This window comes from Ptychodera flava, chromosome 21 (genome assembly GCF_041260155.1).
Source record: "Ptychodera flava strain L36383 chromosome 21, AS_Pfla_20210202, whole genome shotgun sequence".
Classification (NCBI taxonomy): domain Eukaryota; kingdom Metazoa; phylum Hemichordata; class Enteropneusta; family Ptychoderidae; genus Ptychodera; species Ptychodera flava.
The window spans coordinates 19,554,902-19,577,500 of record NC_091948.1 but is presented as its reverse complement, the minus strand read 5'-3'; the positions used below and the strand labels follow the sequence as shown (position 1 = coordinate 19,577,500).

The 22,599-nt window shown below is 37.0% G+C and overlaps 1 protein-coding gene across 3 annotated transcripts in view; it reads left to right on the top strand.

The window, feature by feature from the left end:
• Positions 1 to 791: 791 nt before the first annotated feature.
• Positions 792 to 22,599, top strand: part of LOC139121644 (tyrosine-protein kinase CSK-like) — a 33,645-nt gene continuing 11,837 nt past the window's right edge. The window contains exons 1-4 of one of the 3 annotated variants that reach the window (XM_070686717.1): positions 792 to 987; positions 2,449 to 2,535; positions 7,598 to 7,726; positions 22,487 to 22,587. In XM_070686717.1, the coding sequence (XP_070542818.1) occupies positions 2,527 to 2,535; positions 7,598 to 7,726; positions 22,487 to 22,587 (239 nt within the window). In that variant the 5' untranslated portion in view covers positions 792 to 987; positions 2,449 to 2,526. Of the gene's footprint in view, positions 1,094 to 2,448; positions 2,536 to 7,597; positions 7,727 to 22,486; positions 22,588 to 22,599 lie in introns of all 3 variants that reach the window. The other 2 variants (XM_070686718.1, XM_070686719.1) reach the window with 2 other exon arrangements.

The following is a 22,599-nucleotide window of genomic DNA, read 5'->3' as shown; positions in this document are numbered from 1 at the left end:
TTTAGATGAAAATTGTTAATGGTTCACCCAATGGACTCCCATGTATCATGATTTGATATTTTTGGACGAAGCACTATATCGGCCACATCTTGCCTTCTAATAGTTGCGCAAAAGAATTGTGGATTTATAGTACAACTTTTTAAAAGTAACATTTATTGACTATACTTGTAAACAAACAAACAAACAAACATAAAGACAGACAATCAAACAAACAAACAAACAAACAAACAAATACCGTTCTTTATTGACAAACATGAGCACAAATGCAACTCTTTATTAGGTATTTATTGTGCATGGAAATAATCGTGCATAGCAACCAAACAAGCAACAGCCAGAGTTCCCGGTGGTCGATCGGGCAGACTATCAAGTCAATGAGCTCCTGTTTGAATCACAGTCCCTCCCTTTGTGGAGGGACCGTGTTTGAATTCACGAAAAGACCATGAGAAAAATATTCGGAGTTGAGCCGGGTCTTTTGTTTACCTCCGTGGTTATGTCAGCTTCAAAAAAGAATGAAAATTCCTCTGCTCAATATGTCAAATTGCCTGCCCAACCTACAAAGGAACATTTTACAAGAACAGCGTTACTGATTCATGAATTATTATGGTCTTTCTTGTAACCCCCCCCCCCCCCCCCCCATGGTTGTACATGTTGTCCTCGCAAAATAAACAAGTTTAAGTTAGTTGGGTCGTGCGCCTGCTACTGTATTTCCTCCACTATCACGCGTGCTGTTGTACGTTGTCAGTTCTCATTATCCCTTAGAGGGGTCTCAATCTCTGCAATTGCGACCATCCCTGCACAACATAAACTAAGTAAGATGGCCGATCGGCAGTGAACGTTCACAGCTCAACGCGGCGACAGCTACACCCGACTGAAATCTATACCACATGCCCGTTCTGCAGTGATTTTTGGACGACTTTCAACTTCGGTTTCGGAAAAGTACGAGTTCATATCTCTGGTCAAATCTGCTATGTCAAGAGAGAGATTTTGGTAAATATATGAACTTCGGAAGCAGTTTTTAACGATTTATTTACGTACACTTCCTTGTTGTTGGAACTCGACCTCACGGATTTTGCAGGTGTGTTTCAATGTGTTGGTGAGCGCAATGAATTCTCCATTTCTTGAAGATGTTAATGAACTACAGCTGTTAATTTTTTATTCCTGTACCGCTATTCTAGAGCCCGTCTGCCTCTCCGTCGCGCGACAACTGCGCGACGTGCCTACTTTCTTGAGTGAGTCTAGAAGGATTCCCCCAGCTTGTGACTGTAGATGGAAACTTCCGGTCGTAATTTACCTCGGCTCGCACTTTCAGTTCATCAGGGATATTTAAGACGAAGCAGGCCTGATCTTTATAAACGTGCAGTAGTATTTCCGTTCAGTTTATTTCATCTTTATGTTAGTGTTACAGCATTTACCTTTTAAAAGAGGAAGTTTATCGATGCGTTTTGGGTTGATACATTACTTCCGGGTATTTTAGTGTATGTGCAGGTACAAGGGGAGGTTACTCTACTACTTTGCCTGAACAGATGCTCGGAGGTAGTCCGGCCGGTCCACTGCCGTGGCGGCAGTCACGACTCGACTCCGCGAATTTCCGCGTTCAGTCAAAGTCCTCTGAAAATCGTCACATTTCTGACGGACAAATCTGTGTTGTAAAGGTCGGTCAGCAATAGGGCCGTTCACAGTTTACGTCACTGTTCTCTGATTAATATGCAAAAATAAATATTTGTCCGCATTTTCAGATAACGCTTTTGAAAATTACGCATGCAAGAACGACGAAAATACATCTCAGTGGGTGACTGCTAGTGTAACAATGAATACTAAAAAACATATTCACGACTCTGAGTATTAGCTGCAAAAACGGCCATGTATGCAACATTGATAAAATTTGTCCGCATTTCAAGCTGCGTGTGCGATGTCGCGCGCGTACAGCTATATTTAGAAACAAACCTGTAACCGTGAACAGCGCTATTACCCATAGTTGGTGTATTTCATTGCGTACACCAGCGTGTGGGTGTGGAAGTACAATTTCGATTCCTCATCAATGCAATAGTAGCAGCGATAAACAGATCTTTACAAGCGACACATTATACAAACGATGGGTTAAAGCCTCGCAAAATACGTGCTGTGTGCAGTTTCCTCATAAAATCACTTTTAAGTGGAAATTACATCATTTTATGAGTCATGTACATGTGAATTCAAATCAAACTTCATGGTGTTTCCCGTACAATTTCAGGATACTGATAGTACTGATAGTATGAATATGGCTTTGATATGATGGGTTCGTAGCCCATTCACAGGTCATGTTATCTATGTCTGTGGTGTACATGAATGAACACTGCAAAATGATTTTCACGACATGATTAATCGTCCAATAGCATATCAGTCACATATCACTTACATCTCCTCTCATTCATTATCTGAGCAGTGATCACACCGATTGTGTCATTTCAGGAAACTAGTCTCTCCAGCAAGGTAGATTGTGGTATTCAAAGAATTCTCATACCAGGCTACGACACGTCTTCATGAAAGATGTCAAAAGTAAGTCTTTCATCATTGACCTATCAACACATATCACAGTCTGTGAAGTATGAGTGTTTAATTTCTTTCTTTGATATCGGGGAAGGAGGGGATTTCCCAGTCCCCCAGAAAGCATTCAACACTGAAAACACATTTATCAAAACAACTTAGTGTGTCATGTGTGAGCTGTAGTGACACTTGTGTAATGTTTTCGATAGCCTTTGGACTTGTTTCTAATGATATTTATTAGTTGTCAAGGAAACACAAAACCTCTCCTCACCCAGTATTTCTATCATTAAAGTGACAAACATAAAATTGTTGTTTTCATACAGAAGTTGCAAACATTTTCCTGATGAAAATGAAAATGAAAATTTTTATATCCCAGTTGAGAATATCATACATATATATAGAGTAAGCACTTTACACCCACAATAACCCCAAAGAGAAGAATGACAGTTGTAATTGATTCCAATAATGTAATTGCATACTTATCTTAAGATATACCTAACCCTATTTACCTCTCAACAATATGTCAACTGATCAAATGAGATGATACTTGTGATTTGACTCAGAAATGCAATCGGGGCTGTTAAACTTTGACCAAAATTTTGGTTGCTAGGCAACCAGGTGTGGGGTCAGAGTGTGGGGGGAGGTGAAAAAAAATCATTTTGTGGCCAGATGAATTGATTTACGCCATCTTGGAATTCTTATGTGTAAATAGTTACATCTTTATGGCTTCAGTGACACCAAGGCTTTATGGATGATGTGTGATGTATTTTAATTCATCAGTGAACACAAATCATCAGCCTATTCATTTCTCCACGTACGTACATACACCATGGAGCCCTTCATTATTGTGTGTGTGTGAATTGAGTAGAGACAAAAGTATGTAAATGACAAATATAAAATACTGCAGACAAAGCAATCCTTTTTCATCTAAGGGAGTTCCTTATTCTGTTTGACCATAGACCCTTGAAGGGTCTATGGTTTGACATTCTTCCAAGTTTCACAAACTTTCCCATCAATTTTCCTTTTACGTCTTCCATTAAATTTGATGTGTCATGATTTCTTGGATGCCCATCAGTGTTCTGCATGTCTGTAGTTGCTTTGTTGTCATTTTGAGCTTCAATTTCTCCTTTTGTGAACGCGTCACGGACACAAACAATAGAGAAGTTCAACATATTCAAAAGAGGATAATAGTATTTAAATAACAAAAAAGGGTGTTGCGAAAAGTACCTGTGCTGTCCTGGTGGCCAACAACATTGAATGTGTTCTGGTCGTTGTTGACAATTTGAAGTAATGGAGGTATCATTACATGGACACTATCATGTAATTTATGAACTTGAAACATATAAAATAAAAACTAGTGATTGAACATTAATAATGATACTATCCAATTACTAGAATCAAAGACCCTAGAAAAAGAAGATCCATTGTAGAATAGAAAGAAAGGCAATGTGAATGAGTGGCTCGGTTCCCTGTTGGTTTTAATGTGCAATCATTTCCATCCTGAAAAAATGTTTTATATTCAGAATAACTAGATTGTTACGGCTCATTTCTATTCAAAAGTGCTCGTGATAAATTCAAAATCAAATACGTGTCCATTCAGATATTTTTTGTAGATGGTCAGTTAAATTTCTTCATGGTACTATCATAACATTACGTCACATATTACTATCTGACAAGATGCCAATGAGGATTATGTAGGATTAAAACATGCGTTGAGTTGGTGAGGTAGTTTCGTTGACCTTTGACCCATGTTTTGACAATAACAGGTCCTTTGTATGTGTACTAACAGCATACTTTATGTCTGATGTCAGCGGTCTGTTTTAACCAAAATTGCATACATGTATCTAGTATAATTATATACAGCTGTATATACATTTTACATATAAAAATGAAGGCATGACTTTGAAGATCTATTTCAGGGACGGATGGTATCATGGTCATATTAGAAGTAGAAATCAGGTTAATGCTCAAATCATGGCAGGGGAGTGTCCTCCATCCGCCATGCAGTTAACACAAAAAATATATGGTTTCATAACTTTTCAAGTACCTGCAATGTTTGTTTGCTCAGTCTTTACTCAGTCATGGCCAGGCATATCTGGCATCCTTGATGGCCTTTACGCTGTTTACAGTTAATCATCAACTGTAAGATAGCATGAATTCTGAAATCAGTGTGCATGTTTCCTCTTTTCATCACCCTTGTAAATTCACAGTAAATGGGTTTGGCCACTTAATGCATGTCATGCAAAAATGTTTGAACAAAAATGGCATGAAATAATATAAGTAACAGCGAGCCTTTCAAAGCTTGAAGGACTGTAGTTTGTGACAATTAAAGTAGCTCAAGAGAACAGCAATTGTCATGTGTTGATGACTGCTTATACACTGCAGTATTTCATTCACTGTCATGTGGTTTTGACAAGGTACTGCACTCATAGAAATGTTGAGCAAAATGTCTTGTGTTATGAAAGCTACAAATTTATGGTATAAAGTTATGTATGTACTTTACTTAATGGATTTGTTTGGTAAATATTGACCTCAATAAATGTGTTCTACATGTCTTTGTATGGATACTTAAAAGTGCATTTATTCATACAGGCTGTTTAGAAATAGTGAATGGTCTCTCACGGTGTTTGAGGGACGACGTCTCCGTCATAGGAATCCATTCCTTTGACTCCAGGAAAGGACCATTACAGAGCACTTATAACTGACCCTGGTTTTAAAAGCATGGAATTTCATGATAAATTGACCTTCTCTCAGAAGGAAAGAAAACAACTCAAGGTTATGATTTTTCTATCGTAATTTTTAGTGTCCATGCAGTAAAAGTTAATATATTTTTCTCCTGCGAAAGTTGATGTTAACTAGTTCACCTGCAAAAATTGCCACACCCAGCTTTCACTATGTCAAAGTTACACTTGGTTTCTGTTCATAGATTTGAAATAGATAAGAATGATTATTTCAGTTGTCATGACAACAGAGTAAGCATTTCATACATACTGAAGTTTAGAGATTGATGCCTCATAAAAATCTCAAGGTGTTCTAATTGCTTCTCATAAACCTGTATTGAAAAGGATTATGATATTCAGCAATTTACTTTGGACAGAATCGCTCCGCAAATAATTGAGTAAAATGGTTATTTTCTTTTTGGGCTGATGACAGGGTTTTCCATCAGTGAGCCAATGCTTACATGCATTTGTTTGTGTAAAGAGTTCAATAGAAGAAAAAGGAGCAAATGGGCACATACGTTGCATAGAATTTAGAGGAATATATTTTCAGTATGCTGAGGAGTCTGTTTCAAAATTGAGATGGAAATCCTAAATGCTGAAATGTCACTTCTCGGAAATAGAGTTGTAAGAGTTACTTCAGTGCTTGTTAGTAGCCACGAATGAAGAATGAAGTCTAGTGACTAATGGATTGGACTCTGTCTGTCTGTCTCTTCATCCATCCTTGTTCATCTGCAGCTATTATTTAGAGAGCTCTGGATTGGTTTTTGTTCCAACTTTTGCAGAAATACAATGTATTATGAGGTTCATGTGCACATCAATTTATTTTACAATATGATCCAATATGGCCACCAGGCGGCCATTTTGTCATGATTTTTTCATGTCCAAAACCATTACACTGACCAGCCCAAACCAATTTGTGTCAAACTTGGTACAAGGACAATGTACTATGACATATATATGCATGTCAATTTTTGTCATGATACTATCCAATATGGTGACCAAGTAGCCATTTTGCTATGATTTTTTCATGCCCAGTACCATCACACAGACATGTCTTGGCAATTTTTTTCAAACTGTGTTCAAGGACAATGTTACGTGACATATATGCATGTCAATTAGTGTTGCAATACCATCCAATATGGCCACCAGGCAGCCATTTGGTATGGTTTTCTCACATTGTTGGCCATTATGCAGACATGCCTGAGCAGATGTACAATTTAAAGTTGGTAAAGGACAATTTACTTTATCCTAACCTTTGCATGTCATTTTGTGTCCTGATATGATCAAATATGGATGCCAGGCAGCATGATGTTTTTTTATGTCAATAGCCATTGCTTGTATTTACATGTATGTGAACTGATTCCATTCAAACTTGGTACAAGAACATAATGCTATCATTTAATGCGCGCATCAATTTCTGTAGTTTTTCGATGATCTTACTAAATTCAAGCAAGAACTATTACAATCAAAATGAGCATCAACAGTTCTCAAAAACATTTGATCCAGTGGGGACTATGTCATCAACAATGACTTGTTTTCTCAGGGTGAGAATCATGACAGTAGTATAAGGTCAAGAAGTATGGTACATGTACATACACTCGAAAGTGGCCAAACATTGGAAAAAATGCCAATGTGAATATTTTTATTCAAAGCTGCTCTCTGTATACAAGGTTATAGGGCTGTTTTCCACATGCCTGTACCAGACGGAGAGCTACACAGTTGTTTAAACAATTAGACCTGAGACAGACGATTGCTGACTGCCTTCTGTAAGGTTGAAAGTGTTATGGTACTTTGTGGAATAAACAGACTCTCTGGCAGTAAAAGATTTCCAATCACAAACAAAAGGAAATGTCCTTGCATGATGGGGCTTTTCTTAAAAAATACAAAGAGAAAACATACAGTTTGTAGTGATAACAAAATCGAGGGAGGAAATTGCTGGCAGATCAACAGAAAGTTCATAATGCAGGCTGGCAATCAACCCTTACCATTGGATATTCTATTTATATTTCATGTGTTGCATTAACAGAAGGAAGTGTATACCATATTACAATATTTTCCTCATATTGAGTTCACGAGTTTCCCTGCAATGTTGCCTTTTTCATGCAGTGCACAATGTATAGGGCTTGTGTCTGGGTAAACCAGTTTTTTTCCCCCGGGATTAGTGACCACAACTGTGACCTAATCCCATTACAATGGATTTTCTCTTTCACGGAAAAAGAGAAGAGGAATTTTGAGACAGGGAAAGAGACAGGAATTTTAAGACAGGGAAATGAAACGACAAAATTACAATTTTGCAATTTTTTTACCTCCGTCTGTGTATACAAAGCCACTGATTTTGTTTTGTTTTGTTGCAGAGCAACTCAATGGACGATACGTGGGACGAAGGAACAGAGTGCATAGCCAAATTTGAATTCAAAGCCTCTACGCCTGATGATTTACCGTTCAAGAAAGGAGATGTTCTCACTATACTCAGAGCCACAAAGGTAAGATCTTTGGTCATCTAAACACAGGGCTGCATGCTTCATAATAATTGTAAATGGTGTAGGAGTTACCAGAAGTTATAATTTTTGAAACTCAAACAAATAAACAGTCGTAAATGTGCCAATCAAATGCTAAAACTTCCTTTTTTGTGTTTCATGGAAAAATCACAAACTCAAAGTGTTCAATAAGATGGATAGCCACACAGTTCATGGGTTCTGTAGCATTTTTTGAGATTCACATAACCATAAGTCATGATATTATGAAAATACCGAAATTATGAAAGTGATAAAAATACCCCTTTGTGATAGATCAAGCGAGACAAACACTCCCTTTCCCAGATATCCTTCCAGCAATGCTCATTTGCATAGCATACACATTAATAATCCCATACACCTACATACTGTACTGGAAGCCCGTTATTATTTTGTATCATCAATATGGTGTCTCTGCCTGCATCATCCTTTAGAGTCCCTTCAGACTTCTGTTAATGTAGCCATTATCTCCGAGATCGGCCTCCAAAAACAACTTTTGAAACTTGCTTTTACATTGTCCAGTGTTTTCCTTAGACAGTATGGTAAGACTCGTAAATCTTGGCTGTCACCTAAGAAACGAAACAAAGAGTGAAACACATTAGCAGGCTTTGATAAATCCCAGCATTAATCTCTTAAAAGTATTGTGAAGTTGCATATCTAAATATCATTGCTTTCCTCAACGCAATTGTATATTTGCATGTGAATTTACATCAATAATTCATCGTACACTTCTATTTTCTGAAAATATTTTCTTTTATTTGTTGATACTTGTGTGAACAGATTACTTCCTCCAAAGTGTTTTCCAGCACACTTAAATTAAAATACCCTGCTTCATAATATTGAAAGTAAGGGAGTATTTAGCCATACATTGCTGTTTGTAATCATAAAGTGTTTACCTACATCATGCTTGAAAGTTATGAACAAGTAGACGGCAACATATGCAAAGACTTTTGGAGCAGTTGTCAAAGTATGTTATCGTCACGGTTACTACAAATAATTGTAAATCCCTTAAAACAATTCTTGTTATTATTTTCACACACTATTACTTTGACGTATGATGTGCCTGTGTAATTATATACATATGTCAGTTTTTGGCTCATGTTTCCTGTAAATAGTCTGTAATGGCCGCAGCATATGTGCAAAAGCTTCATCAAAATATTTTATTCATGGAAAAGCGTGTCATGTGGTATCGGGTTGCAGGGTTGCTTGATAAACATTTATGGAAATGTTTTGTTACCTGATCCGTATACTCTATTTCCCTGTCGGAACGTTACCTAAAGAAGGATGGCTGTTGACTCATGTTCAGCAAGCACGACTGTAAACTAAATATAGAGATAATGGATACTGTTGAGTGTTGAGATCTGTCGCTGATATCGTGAAATGATCCGAAAATTGACAGAGAACGACATGTTTGAAAAGTTAGAAAATACTGAAAAGTTGGAATGATGTTTTAACCCTTTGAGTTCTATAATTTTGCCCATCAAAATTTTAGCGCAACAGTTTACCAATTTTTATGAATTTCTGTAAGTTTTTTGATAATTTTGGACCAAATGGACATCACATTTCATTTGCTACAGTTTTTTATCAAAATTTTGGCAAAAAATTGTCCAGGGTACATTTTATGAAGGTGACAAAAATTGATCTTAGCGCTCAAAGGTTTTTAATCAGAATGAGGTGATGACATAGTGACCATACACTTAGTTATAGAAAGATCAGATATGTGGAAAGACTCTGCTCCAGTTTGGTGCCTTTCAGGTTTACGATATTTGTAATGTACATATCAAAACGTTTATCATTAATCATGCAGTGCTCTCATGGCTTTTGAATTTCGCCAGCAAAAATTGAACAGATGTCATTTATGGAACAGTCAATCCAATGTATTGAACATTTCAAATTGTTATACCGGTATTTGCATGGTGTATCTGCAAGTGCTTGGAGGTGAAACTCATCAAAACCAGAGTATATCATGTCTGCTTTATCATACATTGACCATCTAGAACAATAGAATTTTGCATGCACTACAAATAATTGTGCAGAACGCCTTTTCCGTAACATTTGCCATTTCTAGGTGCCTCCCCATTCAGTGGATTCCACAGCTACCTCTGTGTATTGACTGTTGAATGGTTTCAAAGGGCCATTGGACAACTGCAAGAATAATATTCCACACTCTGTACGTGCAGTTGCACAGGCTATCCAGAAGCGCTTACAAGATAGCGTGCCATGCTATAAATCTATAGAAAAATTGTTGACATTGTACTTGGCCAAAGGCATTGCGCATTGATCCCCCTTTGCATTCGGCGATACATGTACGTTGTGCCAATCTCCTTGTGCATCCTTTGCAGGGTTTTCGTAATAACGTCATAATGTCGTATGAACGTGTGTAAATATTTCATTCTTGCCGTTCTACAATATGTTTGTACATGCTCATGGGTCAGGTTCAAGTTTAAGCCATCCAAATTTCTCATACAAATTTAGTAAAATGAACATTTGTAGTTTGAATTCAAGTTTTCCTGCAAATCTTATTAGCTGACTGGGAAAGCAATCAGGTAAATGGAATTACAGCAATGATAGAAGAATGTTTTCACTTTGTTGAAGTGTGTACTGTATTCATTCAATGACAGTGTGGTGATTGTCTTTGTGGCAGGTGCTGCAACCAGGGATATGTCTACATGTAGCTCAGGGCGCTTCAGTTTGTTCATATCCAGCAGAGCTAACAATTCCCATCATACATTGTACACATCTGTGGGTGTTGTAAAGATAGACTTCTTTTGCTATAATGGGCTTTTCAAACGTGATATTAATCTATTAGAAATGGTATCATGCTTCATCAAAAATGTATTTTCACACACGGAAGAGATCCCGCTGCTCATTCCGAATGGCATAAATATCCGTACATGTACAAACAATGATAGTATATTGGGTGTACGTGCATGCTGGTATCATTTATCAGTTTGTTTCCGGGAGCACAGGAGAATCAGAATGTTAAAATTACACATCAGTGTTATCAAAAGCTGGGTAAAATGATTTTAGATGAGTCATTTAAAAAACCCATATCACCCTTTATATTAGTAGATGTAACAGCCAGTGCGCTCGGGATAAATTTCCTTATTTTAAATTTTTTTATGCTTTGCATATCGTCAGGGAATGTTGATGAAGAAAAGTGGTCAGGAAACAAATCGGAAAGTATTTTGAAGTGATGTGACCAAGGCAAAAGAGTGGCATTTCACCTTAGGATCAAACTACTGTGTCTCAATCAATCCCTCTTGACTTGAGTAGGAGAGGTCTCTTGACTTGAGTTGGATAGTCACTCGGTGTCACATAATGATCCACAGAATAATAAATTGTCTCAATCAATTAGACAACATGACTCTTTCTCCAAATCGACATAGAAAGTGGACAGTAGGTTTTTAATGTGGCAAAAAAAAATGCTCTGCAACAAAACTGAGGAACAGATCACAATTGTTTATCATAATACATTGATTGCAGCAAGAAAAAAATTCATAATTACTTGATCCTCACAGAGATCAACACTTAATAGTTAGCCGGTAGCAGGAAAGTTCGATGGCACATGGCCTATTGTATCAAATTCAAAAGTCAATTTTTTCCCCGCCTAAGGACTTGTCATCACTCAATCTTAGACTTAATACATTTGCCATAGGCAGAAATTGACTACATCATTGTACATTCATATCATGGTCAATGATATTTCATTCCTAAGTGTATTTAAATAGTAAATGCCTGTGAAACTTGCCTAGTACATATCATTTTCATCCAGGATGTTGTAACATGATAAGCAAATAACCACAGCTTCATGAACAGTATTTTTTTAATAAGCAACCTAAAATCACTGCATGCATTCAACATAGATATTAGAATGACCACGCTGGCATTTGTCCAAATGGTGAAAGACTTGGGTGGGAAACATTTATTTAAAATGTTGAATTTGATGAGAATTAGAAAATTTGGACAGCTGTACTCCTCTTCATGATTTATTTTGTGAAATTTCTAATGACCCGAGTGAATTTACCACATGCTGTCAGTAATTTAACAGAAAATTTTTTGCCTCATCATAAAATCATTTTGGATAGATGCACACGCATGTCTTGTTCACTCAGTGTCAGATGTCTCCTGTGAGAGCTTTGCTTAGCGCAGTTGAGACGACATCCGTGAGTTATTAGCTGATTTTCCATCCGACAATGGGGACTTAATTTGCCAAGATTGGCAGCCATATCAACTGATTGATGATCTTCGCATTCCATTTGGTCGCCGGGATTTCTAATGAAGTGGTCGTCAGCGATAAATCACTGACTGTGTCTGTATCTTTTAGGCAAGTTGCAAGGCAATGCAGGATAGAAAAAAAAACAAATGTGAAAGAAAGGATGAGGAATGATTGAATTTTGACATACACATGTAGCTGAATCTTTCTCCATGATAATTTTAGACAGCTGTAAAGGTATTTGATAATTTGTTCATAATTTCATGTAAAATGAAGAGTGAAATTTGTCCTTGCAGATACCAATCTAATAAGAATACGTAATATTGCCTGTTTAGAATTTAACCTGGTAGTACCAGGTTAAATCCTAAACAGACAAAGAGGATGTGTAATAAATATACCTGTATTGTAAGGACACTCTGTCATATTCCAAAGGTACCATTCACAGATATACCAGGCATTACACTCTCAATCACACACACACACACACACACACACACCTACTTTAAGGTCAATGAGTCAAAAGTTCACCCTAGTTGATACTTTGTTGTCTTCCATTGAAAGTTATCCTTGGCTTAAAATATCTCAGTATTGTCTTCCAGGGTGAGTTGATACATGTAGATTATGACCTAAGTACTGGTGATCAAGTAGATTATGACCTAAATACTGGTGATCAAGTCCATGAAATACCATTTCATGGCAAATTTACTTTCAACTCAATGCCATTACATTGGAAGTTGGTAAAAGAGGATGATGTTACATCCTGAAAATCTCAGTCCAATATTGTAGATGTCCTCTTCAATCAATATTGAACCTTTTGTGTCCATCTTATCGAATTATACAGTACTTTGTAAGCATGGCAACTTGGTTATCAAGTATGCCTGCATCAAGTGCATTTTACCATTCCTCATTATACTTTGTTATTCTGCATACAGTCCAGAGGTGATGTACATGACCTTTGGAATATTGCCCGTAGTCTGCACATGTCTAGATGTGATGTGCATGTACTTCAGTGCTCAGGTACATGTCATGACATTGACCAATCACAAAGCCCAATACAAACACTGTTGTCATTGAACAGTCACATTGGTCATGTTGACACATTTTCTGTAGCCCAACTTGGCAACCATCTTGGCACATTTCATTGATGACTAAATTAGGTATGATGTATTTCTGGATAGATGGAACACATTGCCAATACTACACATGCCATTTGGTCACTGGAGTCTATTTGCTCTCTCATTATAGAGGTGGTTCAATTATCACGACTGAAAAAATAGAAAGGAATTTCACATGTGTCCTGCATTCTGTTAGGTATACTGTATATGTAACAGTGTAGTATGACTTTCGTGTATGTAGTTCTTGTGTCAATCATTTGTCAGTGAAATTATGGCTCTGGTACACCCAGGATATATGTTGTTTTATTTGTACCGTGGTATATTGAAAATATGACGAGTCCAGATATTTGTTTTCCAGTGGTCTTATGATTCCTGTGTTTCTTACATCTGTCAGAAAAAAATGAAAAAAGTCCAAATCACTAATCTGTGAGTAATTCCAACATACATGTATTATCTGAGCATATGGTCATGTGCAGAAAGTCATCTCTAAATACATGTACATATGCTATAGATATATACATTTGTATGTATTTATGTGTAATGTAGGTTTGCAAATTGAGTGTTGGGAATGAGTCTAAGGAACACAGCAAATGGTTTGTCTTTGATGAGCTCCAACAATGTCAGACAATCATTCACTCCTGAATATTAGAGTCAAAACATCCTTTATCTTACACTGCAACTTTACATGTAGGTATCCACTGTAGAAACCATTCAATGATGCCAACCCAATGTATGTCATCAGCACAGGGCAGATGGTAGTGTAGAAACTGTGCAATGATGCCCACCCAGCGTATGCCATCAGCACAGGGTAGATGGTAGTGTAGAAACCATGCAATGATGCCAACCCAGCGTATGCCATCACCACAGGGCAGATGGTAGTGTAGAAACCGTGCAATGATGCCCACCCAGCGTATGCCATCAGCACAGGGCAGATGGTAGTGTAGAAACCATGCAATGATGCCCACCCAGCGTATGCCATCAGCACAGGGCTGATGGTAGTGTAGAAACCATGCAATGATGCCCACCCAGCGTATGCCATCAGCACAGGGCAGATGGTAGTGTAGAAACCATGCAATGATGCCCACCCAGCGTATGCCATCAGCACAGGGCTGATGGTAGTGTAGAAACCATGCAATGATGCCCACCCAGCGTATGCCATCAGCACAGTGCAGATGGTAGTGTAGAAACCATGCAATGATGCCCACCCAGCGTATGCCATCAGGACAGTGCAGATGGTAGTGTAGAAACCATGCAATGATGCCCACCCAGCGTATGCCATCAGCACAGTGCAGATGGTAGTGTAGAAACCATGCAATGATGCCCACCCAGCGTATGCCATCAGCACAGGGCAGATGGTAGTGTAGAAACCATGCAATGATGCCCACTCAGCGTATACCATCAGCACAGGGCAGATGGTAGTGTAGAAACCATGCAATGATGCCCACCCAGCGTATGCCATCAGCACAGTGCAGATGGAAGACTATGATTTATGGCAGCCAACTGATTTGTGTTTAGGTGTGCTATGATACTCTGTAATTGAATTCCATGCATTTCCCTGTCCAGCAATTGAAGTTTCAAACTGGTATATCTGTTACAGCAGATAATTCTTAGTCTATAAATATAATAGCTCTTAGTCAGCTGATTCTTTTTGCCAAGTATAAAGTATCCCTATGTACGGGCATGTGCTGTCTCTTCAAATTGTTCATCAAGTATCATTTCCAACAATTTAAATTTGTTTTCTTTATTTAAACAGGATAAGTCAATGCCCTTCCCACACTAATTGTATCCTGTATAAAAGCAAAGACAAACTGCAATACATACAAAATACTCATAAATGTAAGATAAATGTAGGAAGAAAATAATATAAATATGTACAAATAAGTCATTTCTTTGCCTAAGTTTGAAAATTACAAATTTCTATAGAATGGGTACATGTATTTGTGCGACTTGCGGCATCAGTACATGTACATGTGTGTATGGTACTCAAATATCTTAAGAACTGAAGTACTTATGAAGTTGATATTGGGTATGTAGCTATGTCACAAGTACATTGTATATAGTCAGACATTTTTTTATTAAAGATATCGTTAACAATATTCAAATGAGCTCAAAAATCCTACATTTGGTCAAAAACCTTCTTCATAACTGTTGGTCAGCCAGCTGTAATATTTGGTAAAAGTCTCTAGGGATGACCTAATTCAGATTTCTTCCAACTGTGATAAAATATGCACATTTTTATCATTGAGGCAGTTTTGTCATTTTCGGCCAAAAAGTATTGAAAAGGAAACAGTCTGTTTGATGTAGAATATGACAGACATATTTTAACTTTCATCAATCACCATCCTACATGTACCTTGGATAAAGTGTTTACATTGGTCGTATGGGACCCATACGATCTTTGAGCGCAGTTCCAAAGGCTGTATCCCTTAAACAATCATCTTCTTCAAAAGTGCTTGTCAGACAACTTGAATATCTGTCATATGGGTTCCCAGTGATAACCTTATTGAGGTTTGTTTGAATTGTGATGAAATATGCAAATTTATATTTTTATTATTAAAAGGCATGTTTTGTTCATTTTGTTCAAAAGTTTGTATCTCAGAAACTACTCTTCTGATAAATTTGAACTGTACAGAATCCTAGATTTCTTATGTGTAGTTACTTCAAACTTGCTCTGATAGAGATGATCTTGGGGATGACCTTACTGTAGTTTGATTTGTTTGTTTTGAGTTAAAATTTGCAAGATTGTATTTTTTTGGGCACTGCTAGTAGAGTAGCAGTTGCCATTGTGATGCAATAAACGTGATGTCTATGGGAAGTTGTACTGAATTAATATTGCTTGTGTTAATCTGTGGAGGGAGTGCTGGGGATGCACAAAACAGCTAGGAATGAGTTACATGTACTGAAAGATCTCCCCTACTTTGATTTAGTAAAGGTCAGATCATGTGATAGTCATAATGATTTCTTGCCAACACAGCCAGAAGTTTGTTTCCTTGAAGAACAATGTTGGAATGTTTACTGTACCTGAAGTTATGCAAATTCATTGACTTCAAATGTATAACTGGTATTGTGCTTATCTTGCTGGTACATGTTCCTCTGTTCACAGATAAGCATATCTTATCTGTTCATGGTGTGCGTGATTGCATGTCCATGTATGTATTTATGTATGAGCATATACAAAAAGAATTCAGCTACTGTATAGAGGAAACTTTTTCACAGGGTTAAATTTTTGCTTTTTTTGTGCCGAGGTGAGTGCATGGAATCAAAATATGGCCATTTGTAACGTTACATTACTTGACCTAGGAGTGAGGTCACAACAGTCATCAATTATGCATACACATCAATAAAGGGTAACAGGAAAACACACATGAAACTGGGGTGTGGGTTGCAGTTTTGTTGTTTTTGCTAATCACAAACAAAACTACTCACAAACCACGACTTTGTGAGCAACAAGAGCCATGGGCTGGAGAAGATCTATACACAATGCTGGTGAGTAGATGACAGAAGTGTTATTGCTGTACAGTTCGTTGATGAATTCTTCGTTGCAATGTGCCTCATAAACATCCAATATTGCAGTTGCTTGCCCAGTCTACAGTCAAATTAGTGTGCCCACCAAACACAGCCAGTAGCGCGACTGTGATTGCTTTGCAGATTAAGCCTTGTGCAATGGCGATGACGATGGATGAATTCACCACACCACCCTTGATTTGTATCTGTCGAACAAATGACTGAACTTTCAAATGAAGCTCAGACCCTAGCATGACAGGATGACCACATGATGATGATAGCTTATTGATGTCTTCTTTACGGCATTTTACAGCTTCTACATACGCCTTTTTCATACCATGAACAGTACTTTCTCTGATCGTCATGTCAAGTTCTCTTTAGAATTCTCTTACAGTGTTCATCATACCATTATAGACTGCAAACTTGGCAGTCTTTGCTTGAGTACCTTTGTCATAATGCTGCTAATTACCACACATCCGTTTCCTACTGGCAACAGTAATTTCTTGATTGACAGTTATAACAGTCTCTTGTGGCAGGTCACACTTACGGTAGTTACGTCTGCTATTATACCAATTTCCTCCACCCAACCAACCCCACCCCACCACAGCCACTCTTAAATCAAATGGTTCTCCCCATAATCACCTTGAAAGGCACCCTCAGACTCAGCACTGAAGTAAATATGATTGTCCCACCTAAGGTTGCCATGAAAGTCTCAAACTTCAGGTAAAGCACATATTATTGCAGAAGTAAAGTCAGGTTTTAGGTTGTATAGGAATTTCATACCAGAAACGCCTAAAGTGTTGAAAAATCCTTGAGTTTTGCCATTTTTATGAACAAACAGAACTCTTTGCAGTGAAAGTGAATAAAATAGACCATGTTCCGAACCGCGCGAGACATTACGAGATATCGCGAGAATATGTGGTTCGCAGTGGACGTGTTCTCGCAACACAGGACAAACTGTGTAAAACAGGACAAGTCGCTTATTACGTTAAACACTGCATAAAATATATGAAATTGCAATCTTTGCTCAGTTCTGCACTTTTTCTAGTTCCATACAAAGTTTGACTTGTATTACTAAGCTGGAAACCTGTTTCTACGGGCATGTACAGTGTATTAAAGTCTCGCGAGATCTCGCAATCAGCGGAACATCATGTATTGCATTGAAAGCATTTATTAGATCACAATCTCAAACTCTTGCTAGAGACTTTTTACCCACAATGCATTTCAATATGTAGTTTGTCCCGTAGCATGAGACAAAAGCTATTTGCAGTAGTGAGAATTAAATCATACAGAGGATGTGGCCCTGAGTTTTCAAGGTGTGGCTGTGGTTGTATGTACAGGTATTAGACAATGGTTTCACATGTACATACATACTTTTTACTTTGAAAATTTAAAGTATATGAAACTGGTAGATCGAAAAATTTTAGGAAGTGTTGGCTAGTTGATCTCTGCTGGTATATTGTGAAGTGAAAAATTGCAGTGATGTTATGATGTGCCATACACAGCCATTCTAGGTCATTCTTTCATCACTAGGAAGTAGTTTTGTGATAGCGGAGTTTGCATTGACAGAAGATCAAAAGATATTTGGTTGGTAAATCGATCTGAAACTTTTGATGTAATCAATGCACATATGTTGTAAATTGTTACAATTAAGTAATAAACCATACCCAGTGACAGATTTTACAAGTTCACGACATACATGTACTCTTTATGAACAAGCAATACAAAAGCGTATAGTGAACTGGTCAAAATGGTGTGGTATATCTGTTGTTGAGTTGGTGTATTGTTATTACATGTACATGTATATCATAGCAGTACACTGAATCTATTTGTATGACCTGAAACACATTCAAAATGGGGTTTTCTCTAACTGACAGTGCACATGTAATCCAACTGTACTGTGCCATCAATAGCACTGTTATTTTCACATTTCAACCAATCAGATCGCTGCATTTTCACCATCAATATACAGTACAAGTTAGTATGATATGATAAGTATTCAACGTCCATGGATAAGATATAATTTACGTCTACATTGTAGGTATATGTAATACTGTTTGTTTTTCAGATTGTATGTATGTGATGGATTGATCCCCAAATTCTAATTCCGAACGAGTGTAGATAGTAGGTTTGGCAAAGAATAGCCAAAGGACAGTGAAGAGACATGAAGCTGAAAGGGTACAAATCACAACCTCTGATCATTATCGTGGTCACACTTTCATTTTACATGAAAAACTGTTTCTGTCCTTCTCCTTTGTTAATTTGACGTGTACATGTACATGTAGGTTCTTATCAACATTCTACTTGAAGGGACAAGTGGCTCACTGCCAAGAATTAATGTTTCCAACAATGGTCCATGTAGCTAATGTTTGTTCCAAAACAAAACTAGCCGAACTAATGTCAAAACATGGTTTGTTGTAAATTTCTGACTTTTATGCATATACTGTATGAAGATGTTTTTTAATGGGCTGGTATGTAAAACAGTAGTTTGTGTCTTGCTTATCTCTTATTACATACAGCATGTGCATTGCAACCCGCCATCCAGGTCAAACCACTGGCACAATGACCTTTTGCGGTCTTTTACATATATTGTATTTGGTATATTTTTAGATGTAGCAAATGAATTCCATTCTTTAGTGGAGGCTTTTTAAGCAGAGTAAATGTAGGTATACTGTGATTTAAGACTGTAAATTTATGATAATACTTTTTGTTCGGTGCACATACTTCTGCTACAGTCTTCTAACATGTACTATATTGTCCGTACATGTATACACAAAAGGTCATGTGAGTACATGTGTAAGCAGACCCACTAGTATGAGTTCATTATTTGTCAATGCCAATAATTCAGTTCTTAAAAGTGTGTGTACATACAGTACATGTACATACAGTATGGAGAGGGGCTGTTCTGAGTTACAGCAGAGCTGACAAACCAGAACCATAAAATGTAATGTGAACAGGAAGTGCATATTGCAATTTTTGATAACATAAAAATGTTTAGCATGGTGTTCCCGAGCAACAAATCATAAATCACTGTGCTGGGTTGAGAATTTCAATTGACACGTTGATTATGTACACGGTACTGTACTTTGAATGGAATAGCTTAGAGATGAAATCACTAACTTACATGTAGAAACAACCGATAATTATAGTAATACACAATGTTTTGTATGATCTCATAACCATTCTTGTTTACACAAGTTTAGCATTGCAAAAATACTACAACAAAACCATTATTTTTCGCTTCTGCAAAATGCGGTGCACTGCTGATTGTTTGAAGTTAAAAATATACTCAGTTTCAAGATTTCTGCAGGCTTTTACATTTCAAAAAGACTGAGTAAAGTATTACCATATTTTATGGGTCTCAGCCAACAAAAATAAAAATGAAAAAACTATTTCTGCTGACCTACCTACCCTAATTTTTAGAGTCATGTTTAATACCAGAAACACACAATCTTTTTTATTTGCCCTAACTGCGATAAGAGATTGTTGCCCCATACACACCCATGTACATGATGTTCATCTACATTACATATACATGTATACATGTATATATACTAACTGCAGTAAGAGATTTGTTATGTACATGTACTAGTGTAAGACATTTTTACTTATGGTAAAATGTGCTACAGTTGATACACAAAAGTGTAAAAAGGATTAATATTATGAGTAGCCCGATTTTCTAATCCAGGTCTTAATCAACCACTGTCACAGATACAGTGAAGTATAAAACCATTTCTGTACGAGAGTGATATATCTCAGTTGTGATTGTAATATAATTGTGAACAAGTGATGTTGAATAAATGATGTACTGTAAAATGGGTTCATTTTGCCTCTCAAGTGGCATGCGTCAGCATCAAACAACCTATAAATCAAGTCATAGAAAACTTCAAGATTTATAGAACACTGACATGTACATCGTATTCCTTGGAGATAATAATTCATCCAGGAGATTTACACAGTATCTGCAAAAGGCTGATTTGAAGGAAACAGATGAGCCATTCTCTAGAGTGGTTCTTGACATTTATGTAAAATATTGCCGTCTACGTGTGCAGTACCTGCGCACTTTGAACCATCACCCCATAGTGTGTAACACAACAATTCAGTTCAGCGTCTCCTTTGGCAGTCAGCATCACGTAGTTATATTTTATTGCCTTGTAATAGTAAAATGTGCTACATTTTAACTTCCACGTTTATCTGTGTTCAGTTTAACATGCTTCGTTGGTGCTGTCGGGGCAGTCATCAGTATTTGCTGACGTCAGATCATTTTGGTATAAAATAAAGAGAAGTGGTAGGGGTCCTCTGCAACCTGATTGAAATCAGCATTTGATGTAATGCTTTCCTTCTTCATTTGTGAAACTGACCGCTATACACGTATCATGCTGTCCTTACATTGCGGCTAGGACAGCAGAAATGAATTTACATTGTAATTTTAATCAAATTGGTCACAGTGGAAATGGTACATTGTGAGTGAGTCAATTAAATTTCCTGACAATATACCCAAATTTGAATTTCAATTGGCTTCCTTCCTCAGAGTAAATCTGTGGAGAAAAATTGCATCGCTGGTTTTCACAAAACACAAGATACAAATGATCGATTTTTGTGCTTATATTCAAGATGGCTCCAGCTATGCCATAATGCCATTACGTGAGAACTTTCTTTGCCCATAAATCATGGAAAATGTCCTTACATATCATTTGTATTCAAACAGTTACAATTCATTCATTAAATATGGAACAGTTTTGTCTTGTTGGGAAATTTAGTTCAACATTCTATATTGGCAAATGAGGACAGATGCTGACACTCAAGCCTAGCTTGTAAGTGAAAAACCCAAAGCTTATGTCACAATCTTGTGCTGCAATATCCAAATTAAATTTAATAACATATGTGGTATATTTCATTCTTTAAGTTGTGTTTAAAGTGGCATCCCTCAATCTCTGATTCTCAACTTGGCATTGACTGTTTACAAAAGATGGTAGTCCTTTTTTCTCCTTCAAAAGTTACATGTATGTGTATGTGTAGTATAATCACTTTTTTCAGAGATATATTCAATAAAAATCCCTACCTAAAGTTTCATTATTGCCTATTTGAACAGTTTTGCTAGAGCAGTAGGTTGAACACGAAAACTATTTATTGTACATGAATCTTTTAAAAATGAAAGTAGGAGTTGAATATACTAGATGGAGACTGCTTTGACTGCAGTGCAATATTACATGTACATGTAGGTGTAGGGTAAAAGAATGAACATGTTAGACTGGTAACAGTCCAAAATGGGAAGTTAAAAACTGGTTTCAAACACAGTTGAGATGAAAACAGTTAGGTACATGTAACACAGAAAGGTTGAAGTGCTGATTATGTAGAACAAACAGAGAAGTTTAGCAAAACAATTCAAAACATTTGACGACAAGTGTCGGGTAAATATAATTGTGCAGGAATAGTGTGGTGAAATAGAAAATTTCTAAAAAGTTCACATGGTTCAGCCAAATGAAAAAATGCATGTGTTTCTGTAACACACATGTACATGTACCTCTGAAAATTAGGGTTTTAGGTCGGAGAAAAATTTTATTTTATTTTTTCATTTTGTTGGCTGAGAAAATACAGTAGAATTTAGAGAATGTTCTTGAATTTTTTGCGAATGCAAAAAAATTTCTAGGACTGGCAGGTTTTTTAAGGTCATTCAGGTTACCCGAAATGCTGGTCTTTTTTCATTTGGCCTTACGAAAAAGTGTGTCATGATAGAGTGGGTTCTACTAATAGCATTGAATGAGCAAAATCTAACAATTTTATTTTATATGTACATCAGGAATCATAAAATATGATTTATATTATGTTGTTTGAACTTTACAACTGTTATGGTGTAATGAGATAAATCACAGTTGTATTATAATTCTATTCCAGGATCCCAATTGGTATAAAGCCAGAAAGGGAAATGGATCAGAAGGCTTGATTCCCAAAAATTATGTCCTGAAAAGAGAAAATGTCAAAATCAGTGCAATGCCGTAAGTATGAAT